The sequence below is a fragment of the Paecilomyces variotii genome, assembly GCF_004022145.1.
Source record: "Paecilomyces variotii strain CBS 101075 chromosome Unknown C8Q69scaffold_2, whole genome shotgun sequence".
In the NCBI taxonomy this organism is placed as follows: Eukaryota; Fungi; Ascomycota; class Eurotiomycetes; order Eurotiales; family Thermoascaceae; genus Paecilomyces; species Paecilomyces variotii.
The window spans coordinates 3424296-3436318 of NW_021167141.1; the positions used below are offsets into that span (position 1 = coordinate 3424296).

General features: G+C 49.1%; 4 protein-coding genes across 4 annotated transcripts; 2 read left to right on the forward strand and 2 right to left on the reverse strand.

The window, feature by feature from the left end:
• Window positions 1–902: 902 nt before the first annotated feature.
• C8Q69DRAFT_517375 (pyruvate kinase) lies at window positions 903–3340 on the forward strand (the record flags this gene model as incomplete). Its single annotated transcript, XM_028633413.1, has 8 exons — window positions 903–1026; window positions 1126–1170; window positions 1228–1274; window positions 1328–1408; window positions 1472–1593; window positions 1738–2571; window positions 2622–2703; window positions 2760–3340. 8 exons carry the CDS (start codon window positions 903–905, stop codon window positions 3006–3008), a joined length of 1584 nt encoding a protein of 527 aa, XP_028488069.1. The 3' UTR covers window positions 3009–3340.
• A 1712-nt stretch (window positions 3341–5052) lies between these two features.
• C8Q69DRAFT_458891 (hypothetical protein) lies at window positions 5053–6813 on the forward strand. The gene has a single exon (XM_028630034.1). It carries the CDS (start codon window positions 5082–5084, stop codon window positions 6621–6623), a length of 1542 nt encoding a protein of 513 aa, XP_028488070.1. The 5' UTR covers window positions 5053–5081; the 3' UTR covers window positions 6624–6813.
• A 473-nt stretch (window positions 6814–7286) lies between these two features.
• Window positions 7287–8320, reverse strand: C8Q69DRAFT_517381 (putative mitochondrial co-chaperone GrpE; the record flags this gene model as incomplete). Its single annotated transcript, XM_028633414.1, has 3 exons — window positions 7287–7429; window positions 7492–7920; window positions 8012–8320. 3 exons carry the CDS (start codon window positions 8318–8320, stop codon window positions 7397–7399), a joined length of 771 nt encoding a protein of 256 aa, XP_028488071.1. The 3' UTR covers window positions 7287–7396.
• Window positions 8321–8841: 521 nt separating this feature from the next.
• C8Q69DRAFT_170973 (Up-regulated during septation-domain-containing protein) lies at window positions 8842–11184 on the reverse strand. The gene is made up of 4 exons (XM_028625763.1): window positions 10962–11184; window positions 10579–10891; window positions 9642–10522; window positions 8842–9577 (listed from the first exon to the last, which is right to left on the reverse strand). Exons 1-4 carry the CDS (start codon window positions 11043–11045, stop codon window positions 9068–9070), a joined length of 1788 nt encoding a protein of 595 aa, XP_028488072.1. The 5' UTR covers window positions 11046–11184; the 3' UTR covers window positions 8842–9067.
• Window positions 11185–12023: the final 839 nt, after the last annotated feature.

Consider the following 12023-nt stretch of genomic DNA (forward strand, 5'->3'; position numbering starts at 1 on the left):
CAGTTTGCAAACCGCAATCTTTCTCCGGAGTCCGATTTTTATTATTTTTTTATCGATAAGAAAGAGGGGGAGGGATGTTTCCCCCCTCGCTTACGATCCAAATGCTACCAATCACGTTGCAGCTCCGTTGCATCCGCTTCTTCCTCAGCTCGAGGAACAACCTGAAAAGACTCACCGCAGTCAAGAAAGAAGGAAAGGCGATTTTCTTGTCTCGTCTCGCCCGAGTCTGAACCTGAACCCCTTGGTGTGCTTGGCTGCGTTTCTGGTCGAGGGTTGCATGCAGTAGTTAATTACGGAGTCCAACGAGTATTTATTATTATTTATTGAAACTGTTCAGCTCCGGTTGTAGCTCAGTCATATTACATTCCCAGACGTTATTATTCACTCGAATTGTGATATCAGATTCTGTTTGCTCTCCAGTTGCGGGATTACTTCTTTGGACTGTTCCTGTGCCTGTGCCGCTCTCCCACGCAACTGTGTGACTTCGGAGTCACTTTGCCCGGATCATCGGCCTGAGACACCTGAACATCTGATTATCTCGCTGCTTTCTTTGAACTCGACAGGTGGGTGACATTGCCTCTCTTGGCTAGATGAGGCCCTTGTCGGCCATCGCCATCTATTATTATTATTTAGCCGTCACTTGCACAAATCCCCGTGGTCGGAGGCAGCAGATGGTTAGCATGGGGGCTATTATTTATTAGACTCTGGGATGCGCGGCACCCGATCTAGACTTTGGCCAACAACATTTTCTCACCCGCCCACATCCAGCCCCGTCCACCCCTCCTCCCAACGGACCTCCGCGCAATTTTATCTGTGTCATCTACACTCTCATCCATTCCTTACCTACATCTGCACGACCGTCTTTTGTTTCTAACATCCTCTACGGTCAGGAAGTCATCACCATGGCTGCCGCAACTTCGATCGATCACCTTTCCAACCGCATGAAGCTGGAATGGCATTCCAAGCTCAACACTGAGATGGTTCCGGCCAGGAACTTCCGCCGGACATCCATCATCTGCACAATCGGTATGGTGCTCACAGCTGCACTCTCCATTCACTCTCAGTTGGAGTGTAGCAGCAATTGCTGACATTTCTGACATTGCTGACACGAACTGCTCTTCTCAGGCCCCAAGACCAACTCTGTGGAGAAGATCAACATCCTCCGCAAAGGTGTGGACAATTACAAAATCCGTCGCAATGCGCCGCGAAGCTGACTCAAACAAATAGCTGGTCTCAATGTTGTTCGTATGAACTTCTCTCACGGCTCGTATGAGGTCCGTATTGTTTCGAACCACCGCTGGAAGACAATGGACTCACCCAGAGCTAGTACCACCAATCCGTCATCGACAATGCCAGAGAGGCGGAGAAGACCCAAGCTGGTCGTCCCCTCGCCATTGCCCTTGATACCGTAAGTTCTCAACTCTCTTGTCGTCGTTTGTCGACGCTTGAATGCCTGGTTGACATCCAATAGAAAGGACCCGAGATCCGTACCGGTAACACGGTCGGTGACAAGGACATCCCGATCAAGGAGGGCACTGAGCTCAATATTACCACTGATGACAAGTACGCGACCGCCAGCGATGACAAGAACATGTATGTGGATAAGCTGCTCCTTCCAACCCCTCCTTTCTCGATTTGGTCCTAGATAAGATGGGCCTTGGGAGTGTGACTGCAACAAGCGCAGACCTCCAACGTGTAATGTTCAAGGCAAGATCCTGACATTGTCTCGCTTCACAGGTATATCGACTATAAGAACATCACTAAGGTGATCGAGCCTGGCAAGCTCATCTATGTCGATGACGGTATTCTCTCCTTCGAGGTGCTCGAGGTCGTTGATGAGCAGACGCTGCGCGTCAGGTGCCTCAACAATGGAAACATCTCTTCTAAGAAGGGAGTCAACCTCCCTGGCACTGACGTCGACCTTCCCGCTCTTTCAGAGAAGGATATTGCCGACCTGAAGTTCGGTGTTAAGAACAAGGTCGACATGATTTTTGCCTCATTTATCCGCCGCGGAAGTGACATCAAGCACATTCGCGCGGTGTTGGGTGAAGAAGGCAAGGATATCCAGATCATTGCTAAGATCGAGAACCAGCAGGGTGTCAACAACTTTGACGAGATCCTGGAGGAGACTGACGGAGTAATGGTTGCCCGTGGTGACCTTGGTATCGAGATTCCGGCACCTAAGGTTTTCATCGCCCAGAAGATGATGATCGCCAAGTGTAACATTAAGGGCAAGCCTGTCATCTGTGCCACTCAGATGCTGGAGTCCATGACGTACAACCCTCGCCCGACTCGCGCAGAGGTATCCGATGTCGCCAACGCTGTCCTCGACGGCGCCGACTGTGTCATGCTGTCGGGAGAAACTGCGAAGGGTAACTACCCTAAGGAGGCCGTTACCATGATGCACGAGACGTGTCTGCTGGCGGAGGTTGCTATTCCTCACTTCCAGGTCTTTGACGAACTGCGTAACCTTTGCCCCCGCCCCACGGATACCGTCGAGTCTATTGCCATGGCCGCGGTCAGTGCCAGTCTCGAGCTGAACGCCGGTGCGATCCTCGTCCTGACCACTAGGTATGGATTATATTCTTCCCACGTGACTCGTATCCTGCTAACGAAATCAGCGGTCACACCGCACGCCTTCTGTCCAAGTACCGTCCCGTCTGTCCCATCATCATGGTCAGTCGCAGCGCTGCTGCCACACGGGTAAGTCCAGCATCTTCCTGACGACCAGACCAGACCTATACTTACCCATCGTACAGTATTCCCACTTGTACCGCGGTGTCTACCCCTTCCACTTCCCTGAGAAGAAGCCTGACTTCAACGTCAAGATCTGGCAGGAGGATGTTGACCGACGCCTCAAGTGGGGTATCTCCAACGCTCTCAAGCTGGGTGTCATTAACAAGGGTGACTCTGTTGTCTGTGTTCAAGGTTGGCGCGGTGGCCAGGGCCACACCAACACCATCCGTATAGTCCCAGCTGAGGAGAACCTCGGTCTGGTGATGGAATAAGTGATTCCTGATATACGACGATAGACGGATGATGCAAGCAAGACCGTCGGGTGACAAGGTCATCACTTGTCATAAAGAACGTAGGATGCAGGTCTCGTCCCTCTCTGCCAGACGTCTTGACAGCCATTGCGAGCGATTTTTCATACCTGACTGCAGTTCGAGTCAGTTAATGCGTAGGTCAGCGATAGAGGCTTAAGGCATCGGACCATGCGAAACGTACGGGGGCAAAAAAGGAAGACCTACGGACTTTCAGTGTCACAGGGATAATGATCTCCCTTCTGTTTGAAGTATAGTCTGCTATATTAGAGTCATTTCTGAAAGTGCAGCTAGATTGACACGTTAATACAATGAGTGCATAGACATGGCAGTTCGTTTCAGTCGAGTCTATTTGACATTTGGACGCAGTAGATAAGATATCTAGAGGCCAATGTCTTGATGATTGAAAGATTGCAAGCAACAGAAGGGGCACTCAAGCGGCACTGCTTCCCTGAACATTTCGAGTGCGTTGGGCTGGGCATTGCTCGACCGGGTTATGCAGTGAGTTCTTGACGAGCTGCCCCGTAGGCGAGCAAGTATAGAAAAGCGCAACCACAACCAGTGCCGAAACCATCAGGAATGAGAGAAGAAAGAGGAGAGAGGGAAGAAAGAAGAGGAGGAAAGTAAAGATTACACACAATTTCACCTCGCGATGATCCCCGATGCGGGGGTAAACCCGAAGGAAAAAGTAACAATAATAAAAATAATCATGAATAATAATTAACAGGACTGCGCATTCTCTCACTGGACCATGAGGGAAGGAGGGGACGAAAACTAAATTTCCCGAGGCGTTGCGAGTCCAGGCCTCGTGCGGTTCTGCTTTTCCCTTCCGTCCGTTCATCCCGAGTTCTGCCGAATCCTCGGCCAGAGATCGGGAATTGGTCTGTTTTTTCAGATTATGTATGATTATTTCTTCTTTTGCCGGGGCCGATTGGATTTAGTGGGTCTGTATTTAATCTATGGATTTGGCTTAGAAGAGATCTTGCAGCGTTGGTGATGTTAAGTAAATGAATACGGAGTGCAATACAGTACATCTTTCAAGAGTCCGGGATATGATCAGTAGTGCTTTGGCAAAGGGCACGGGGGCTTAATAATGATAATAATGCTCTACTCCGTATTGACTTACTAGTTATTAGTTAGTTTGTTATATTATTTACCCGCTAAAACTACCGTTTAATCACTTGCTGGGCTTCTCATAGAACCAGGCACAGCTGTGATCTATGTGATAACTAGTAGTTCTACTTCTATCGGGAGGGCTCCGCATCCATAATTTGATGAGCGAAAAGCTACTTGAACTACAGAAATAGGAGCGAGCATGTATTACAGTAACGAGCCGTGATTAACTTCTTTATCAATGACAATTACCATTCCAGCTCAGAGATAAGATAAAGAGTGTATTTTTCTCATTTACATGGTCTATTTCAACTGAAACAGATGAACGCGAAAGTACGATGGGGTGATTTATTATTTATGCTCTTGGCCTGCCCCTTTTATTCTAGATTCGCGGACACTGTCTACGGCAATTGATAGCCAATAATAACAGTTTACGATGTATATCTATAGCCGTTCTAGAAGCTTACCGCTTTAGCATGTAGTTGTAACTATTCCTTCGAATTTACAACATTCTCGACAGGTGGCTGATACGGAAAAATACGATACTTCTAGAGACCTGGGATTGTCTGAGCATTAGTAGACGGAAGTATTGTCAATTTCGTTTTATTTGAAAACTTGAAAGCGTTAAGTTGGACGCTGCTATGTCATATCGCCAATTTATGATTCAGATGCCAATGTGCCGCTTGGTTCTGTGACGCTATAAATTTCGTCTTTAATGAGAGCAGAACAAGAGAATCAGTACAAAAATATTAACCTAAAAGGCGATGCATCATGCTTGGAGTGCTGTGCCTACTTTGTATAGATACAACCAGTCGGCGGCGCGGTTAACCCGGGCCGAAAGAACGCGCGGGAATATTTCCGGAGATCTGCGCAGGATAGATAGCAATAAACGTGCCCAAAACAGCCCTCGAAATATATCACAACATGCGGCTACTTGCCACGGGAAGGGCACTACGCGCGAGTAGCGGCGCGTGGTCAATTACTTCCGTACGTGGGAGAGTTTGCGTTCCTCCGCGTTTTCAGTGTGTCTACGGCTCCATTGTGAGGCGCCCAAGATCGACAGTCGCTTCGACGAAGGAAGAGAAGGTCGAAGCTCCAAAATCCACTGTTCTCAATGGAAACAGTGGCTTTGTTGGGAAAAAGCAAGATGTCACCATTGAGGGAATCTCCTATCCAGCTGATCAATGGACGAATGCTACCGAAACAATCCTTTCCCATGTCGGCCGCCGACTATACCTCGACGAGAACCATCCTCTAGCAATCACCCGCAAGCTGATCGAGAGTCAATTCCCATCGCCGGTATACGGAAACTATTCAGAGCTAAATCCTGTCGTCTCGACCGCTAATAATTTCGACGTTTTGGGTTTCCCTCCAGACCACCCGGGTCGCAGTCGCACCGACACCTACTACGTCAATGAGAAGACCGTTTTGAGGACGCACACCAGTGCGCACCAGCAGGAATACTTCCAACGGATGAACAAGAATGAGAAGACACGGCCGGAGGAGACGGGTTATACTGTGATCGCTGATGTGTACCGGCGGGATGCTATTGATCGAAGCCACTATCCCGTCTTCCACCAGATGGAAGGCGCCCGGTTGTGGAAGCGTCCTGCGACTGAGCCATTGAAACATGCTACGCAGACTGCATCTGCCATCTGGGAAGATGTGAAAAAGATCCCTGCTCATGATGTGGTTGTGGAGGACCCTAATCCGACGATCCATCCGGAGCGCAATCCGCTACAGGCAGAATATCACAGCGCTGAAGAGGTGGAAGCCATAGCTGCTCACCTCAAGCGATCACTCGAGCGCATGGTTATCAAGATCTTTACCGAAGCTAGCAAAGCAGCAGGAGACGCTCAACAAGAGCCTCTGAAGGTTCGATGGGTGGAAGCGTACTTCCCCTTTACCAGCCCTTCGTGGGAGCTGGAGGTTTTCTGGCAGGGAGACTGGCTGGAGATTCTAGGCTGTGGTGTCATCAAGCAGGAACTCCTGAACAACTCAGATGTCCCAGAGAGAGTGGGTTGGGCTTTTGGTCTAGGCATCGAGCGTATTGCCATGCTCCTCTTCAACATCCCTGATATCCGTCTATTCTGGTCCCGCGACGAGCGGTTCCTCTCCCAGTTCAAAGCTGGACAGATCACTCGCTTTGAACCATTCTCTAAATACCCCGCCTGTTACAAGGACGTGGCATTCTGGCTACAATCGGCCGGTGGCAGCGCCGCGGGCGGCGCGGTGCCTTTCCATGAAAACGACATGATGGAAATCGTTCGTGATGTGGCAGGCGATCTGGTCGAGGATGTCAAACTCGTCGATGAGTTCACACACCCCAAGACAGGCCGGAAGAGCATGTGCTACCGCATCAACTACCGAAGCCTGGAGCGGACGTTGACGAATAAGGAAACCAACGAGTTGCATGAACAGGTCAGGCAGAAATTGGTAGAGAGGGTTGGGGTTGAGCTGCGATGATGCGGTATATATCGTTTATCGTACCTCTCGCCCTCCCTAGTGCTTCGAGCCGTATAACTATGTATTATTAGTATCGCTTCTTCTCCTGGAGATACTTTACCTAGATGTAAAAATGCCCGAGTCCGCTCTAAAATTTAATCCCCGGTGGAATTTTAGGAGAAGTTACAATAGCCAAATGCTTTAAATCATGCAATTGACTATAAAAGCGTACGAGCCACGTTCGCCACATGAAACCGACATGTCTTGAGATTCGTATCTACAGATTCTCTATCCCGGATAAGCCAGCGCCACAGCGCCATCCGGAGATGGGTAACTGTTCCAACTTCTAGTCGACTCAGAGAATAACGGGGACATAATAAGACAAAGAAACCAGAGTGCCCTATGGCATTCCCGCGCCCATCCCAAAGCCAGATGCAGAAGAAAACAATTTTTTTCATGAACAAACATGTTGGCTGATGCGTGTCATTCGAGTGGAGAGGAGAGGTGATCGTGTTAGATGGGGATTTCCATGAGGGTGAAAACAGGAAGACAGAGAGCAAAGAATCATCGAACATTGCGCTGTTGGCGCAAAAATGAACTGTTAAAACACACGTAGACGCAAGATTAGGTGAGAAATAAACCGTTTCCCTGTCGATCACCGTTCACGTGCTGCCCCGTCATCATGTATGGCTCAGGATATATTGTACAGACGTTGAGAGAAAAGTATTAGGAAGATTGGGTGAAATCCGAAGGCGAAGCTCGCAAACAGACTCTTGGGAATAGTCTGAACAAGCTTAAGAGTTCTTGACAACACCAACTTTGGCAGCCTATGGTATCAAATTAGAACATCTCCCATCGTGCATAATGTTTATAGCGGTAAAGTACTCACTCTGACCACCCGGCCATTGAGGATAAATCCCTTGCTCTGAGTGTACATAATCTCGCCGTCCTCCTTGCCTTCGGCCTTGGCCATGAAAGTAGCCTCGTGTCGGTTGGGGTCGAACTTCTGAGGCTTGCCGTCTTCGGTAGGCTCGCCGGGGTCAAACCTCTCCAGGCCATGCTTCTTCAGCGTAGCCATAAGGATGTTCTCAGTCATCTTCAAGCCATCATATAGGTTGTGCAGGTCCTTAAGAGACTCATCTCCACGAGCCTCCAGCTTCTCGGCCGGCACTGCGGAGAGGGCACGGTCGAAGTTGTCAACGGTATCCAGAAGATCACCAGCAAACTTTTGAATGGCAAATGTGCGTGCGTTATCGATGTCGCGCTTAGTGCGTTCCTGAAGGTTTCGGAAATCGGCCACGGAGCGAAGATATTTGTCCTGATTGAGCACATCAGGATTTTTGAATCCGCCACAAATTGGGGACCCCGCGAAAAATGAATTATTAGACCGCTCGATGCGAAAGACATACCTTCAGTTCAACGATTTCCTTCTGTTTTGCCTCCAACTCCTTCTTCAGGGCGTCTTCTTCCTTGCCTTCTGCTGTCTCGGTCTTCGACTCCTTCTGCTCTCCAGCATCCTTGGTTTCAGTCTTGCTCGATTCAGTCTCAGAAGAATAATATCTCTGTGCTGAACGGAGAGCGTATGCTCCAATTGATGGAGTGTGCAGTCGCAGCGGTGACGTCCGCGTGAGAGGTGACGATACTGCTGTGGTCAAAGATCGGGATGAGAGCGCAGACCGCATGGCCTGGCTTTGTCTGAGCAACGCACGCTGAAACATCTTATGTGGATGTAAAGGTAATAGGGAAAGACGAGCTTGAAAGTAAGAGGCTGTGTGTTTTATATGAGCTGTAGCATTCAATGTTGCAACTCTCGGCGGCCGAAAATTGAGCTCTTCGGGAAAACGTAGCCTCCGGGACTTACATAACCATCCCCGATAACCGGCTGTGTTGTCTGCTGGTGACCGCTGATCTCCGGAATTATCGCCTTCATCATATTTCTATCGTAGAGTAGTCCTTCAGGATACTAATGCTACATTTATTGAACCTGGCTCAATTATCCTCCTTGGCCCATGAACATTCCCCTTTGTCTGTGTCATACCACATAGTTCTTAGCTACTCTAGTACAACCTTGTTTTCTGGAGTATTGCTAGCTTAGAACAACCTCTTTCCAGAACGGTTTGGATCATGTTTCTGGGGCAGCAAGTCTAAAAATGAGGATTCTCTTGTTCTTGACTGCGAGGGACCACTCAGGACGTTATTAATCTATATCATTGCATTCGGCTGCAGGGTCGAGTTCCATGGAACTTGCATGAAGTTTATATACAACAGTCTGGTCACTCCGGAAATGTTGAACAGGATTGAGAAGAATCGAAAGAAGAATCAACAGAAGAATAATCTGTATAGGTGGGTCTAAGAGGTAAACTGCCCTGCTCGACAGAAATAAGAGCAGACGCCTTCCCGACAATCAGACAAAGATATATGAAACGCTAATACCACAAGAGCAGGAAATATTGAAATCCATAAGGTCAGAGGGCATCCTTTCGAGCGGAACTTGCATTCCTTGCCTCGGTCATAAGCTCCATCTCCTTTTCAATGTCTTCAAAAAGCGCATATACCTTCGCGTCAGCATATACCATCTCGTCCGCATAGATCTTGATAGAGTGAACATCCTTGCGACTCACTCCCAACTGAGTCTCTATCTCATCTGGGCTTGGTGGAGGACTCTCCTGAAATTTCTGGGGCTCGGGATTCGTCCGTTGCACCAAAAGAGCTGCAGCCATATGTTCGAGCAATTTCTGTCTAATACGGGTCCGTCGATTCTCCGCGAAGTCCAACTTTGCGACCCATTCGTCAATAGCCTGGTCCAGCGAAGCAAGTGCTTCCTCCTGCTTCAGCATGCTATCCATGCTATACTTTGATAAACTAGGTGATTTAAGATAGCTGATCATCCTCTCGTGCAGGCTGCGGCGTCCAGCGCGCAGTGAGTTGTGTGTGCTTCGAAGATAATCGCAGCGTTCGTCAAGCGCCCTCAGCTCCTTCCAAGGGGTTAGTCATGCTCAGGTCCTGCACCTCTGTATGAGGGGATCATGGTTACCATACCTGTGAAAGTGCCTTCACATCACTGTATTTCAGTACTTCGAACTTTTTCGCCTGTCCGCGAGCTTGCTCTTGCAGTCTCTCAACTTCTGTTGGTGAGAGGACTCTAAAGGCCTCCGGAGGGGCAACACCCAATGGGAGATTTGATGATGACCCTTGATCCTCAGAAGGTCGACGACGCTTGCTGGCTTTTCTTTCGACAAACCCATTGTTCGTTGGCGGTCTACCACGTTCCATGATTGGAGTCTGTGAAAGCTCTCGAATATACTCGTTTCGGGCCACATTACTTAGTTCTGTGATGGTTCCCATGAGCCCAGGTAATCCTCCACTCTCTTCTCTTTTGTGACGGTAAACGGTGTCAATGCTGCGCGAAGGTTTGCGGCCAATTGGCGAACGCTGACGTTCCACAGCGCTGCCTGCCCTTCGTCGGGATTGCGATCTCTGGACTTGATCTGTGATATGCCTTGGGGACGACGGCACTGACGAAGAATTTACTGGCGTTGCACCTCGGCTTGAGGGAGGCCTATGCACTTGTGAAGCCGTCTGCCCTTTAGGTGACGGTGGACTGAATTTGGACGTTGGAGCTTGAGTCAACGGTGGAGTCCGCACGATCCGTGGAGACTTCGGAGGAACAGCTGGAGGTATATCGGATCGAGTATCCTGCTTCTCAGGATTCGAATCTTTTGAACCAGGTGGACCTTTCTGTACAGACTCCTGAACTTCTGCTTGACGGACATGATCCCGCACTGATGAGCCATCTTGCTCAGATGTCAACACCACGGGTTCGGCAATAGGTTCAAGCATACTCTCCTCAAAAGGAGTCCTTCCCCACGATGGAGCACTGTTTGATCTTTCGTGAGCAGGAAATCTCCCTGGAACCGTGGCTTATATTTCCTGTTAGTACAAGTCTTCAAGAGTTGGGTATCGGCTAAAAACTCACGAGAATCTACATAATGCTCTTGCACTGTGGTCATAGGCCCGAAGCCCAGGTCCGGGAAACTGATCTTGCGACGCCTGACTCCAGAAGCCTCCTTCAGCTGCTTAATCTTTCTGCTTGTGACGAGCAGACCGCTATCTCGGAGAGACGGGCTTGAATGACTACTTGCTAATAGGCGTGGTCGTGCGACCTCCACTGGATTCCGGCCAGGAAGAGGTCCTTGTTTCTTTATTGTTGGCCATAGTTGAAACTTCGGCTTCTCTGCGGGGCTAGATTGTGCAGCTTGTCCATTGTTTTCCTGATCTTTATTTTCTGTCTGTTTCCGGCACCCGTCAGTATGCGACCTCGTCATGAAACCCAGAAGATGGCAAGGGTTCCTGACTTACCACCAAATATATCTCCTTGGCAACAACATTATTTAGTCCAACATTAACATCGGACTCATGTTCGTCCTGCACAACTGGATTCATCGCGCAGACTTTTGCAGAGCTGCAGATTGGGTGGCGAAGAAAAAGATAGCAAGTTGTATCAGTTATTTAGGAGGCCACGAGGACCGCACAGCCGTCAATATTATATCTTAGGATATAATTATGGGGATACGCGAGCGGGCTATAATAGGGCTTATTATAGACTGTATCAAGCCTCATGTCTACCAGCTAAACGTTGAAGGGCCCTGATTTTCTGTCACATTGAGGCACCAGATACTAGTGACGGCTTAGACGCTGCACTTGCAGCTTGAAACGACACCCATGCTACTCTTTGGGACTAGCTGCTGTACGACCGGAGTCTATACCGTTGATTCCGTAAGAGCATCCTGCCCTGATCCGCCTACGAGCGATGGGCTTCCCGCTCGCCACGAACCCATGGTTGGTGGTTTACATCAGACGTCCAATAATGTACACAGCCAGATCATCAGCCTATCTTTGAAGACTTGAATCTGAGGTTTCTACCACTCATAGAGTTTCAAAGCCATAAACCCCGAAAGGCCCCGCCAGTGGCCAAACCAAGACCGTCTCGTGAGAAACGGAAAGGCAAGACTGGGAAACGAATCCATGTTGTGGAAAAACCTAGCTATAGGGCAATAGGATCGCTGGATATCGTTCTCCACAGATTCCGTTATGGCCGGCTTTCAATCTCCATTTCGAGAACAGGACTTAGGATCCAGACCTTACATGGCAAAATTCCCGACGGCCCCTGTAACCGAGCTATGATTAATTACCCTGTGTGAAGGCTTCGACTTCGGGTACAGCAGCGGGTCTGACAGTACGAGCTATAGACGATCTCCAACCCCAGCCCACGCGGAAACGACGAGGAAGAGCAGAGAATCCATCGGCCGGAGCTCAATAATCTAGCAATCATGACTTCTGTTGTAGACTATTGAACGCTGATATTGAAGACCTAGAATGGCTTCTACCTCAATCCCTTCAGACGGCGGACCCAACATATGT

Coding starts and splice junctions, on each gene's coding strand:
- C8Q69DRAFT_170973 (XM_028625763.1), bottom strand. CDS start 11,045: ATGAATCCAGTTGTGCAGGACGAACATGAGTCCGATGTTAATGTTGGA. Junction 10,892..10,961: donor CCAAGGAGATATATTTGGTG/GTAAGTCAGGAA, acceptor TGCCGGAAACAG/ACAGAAAATAAAGATCAGGA. Junction 9,578..9,641: donor ATGTGAAGGCACTTTCACAG/GTATGGTAACCA, acceptor ACCCCTTGGAAG/GAGCTGAGGGCGCTTGACGA.
- C8Q69DRAFT_458891 (XM_028630034.1), top strand. CDS start 5,082: ATGCGGCTACTTGCCACGGGAAGGGCACTACGCGCGAGTAGCGGCGCG.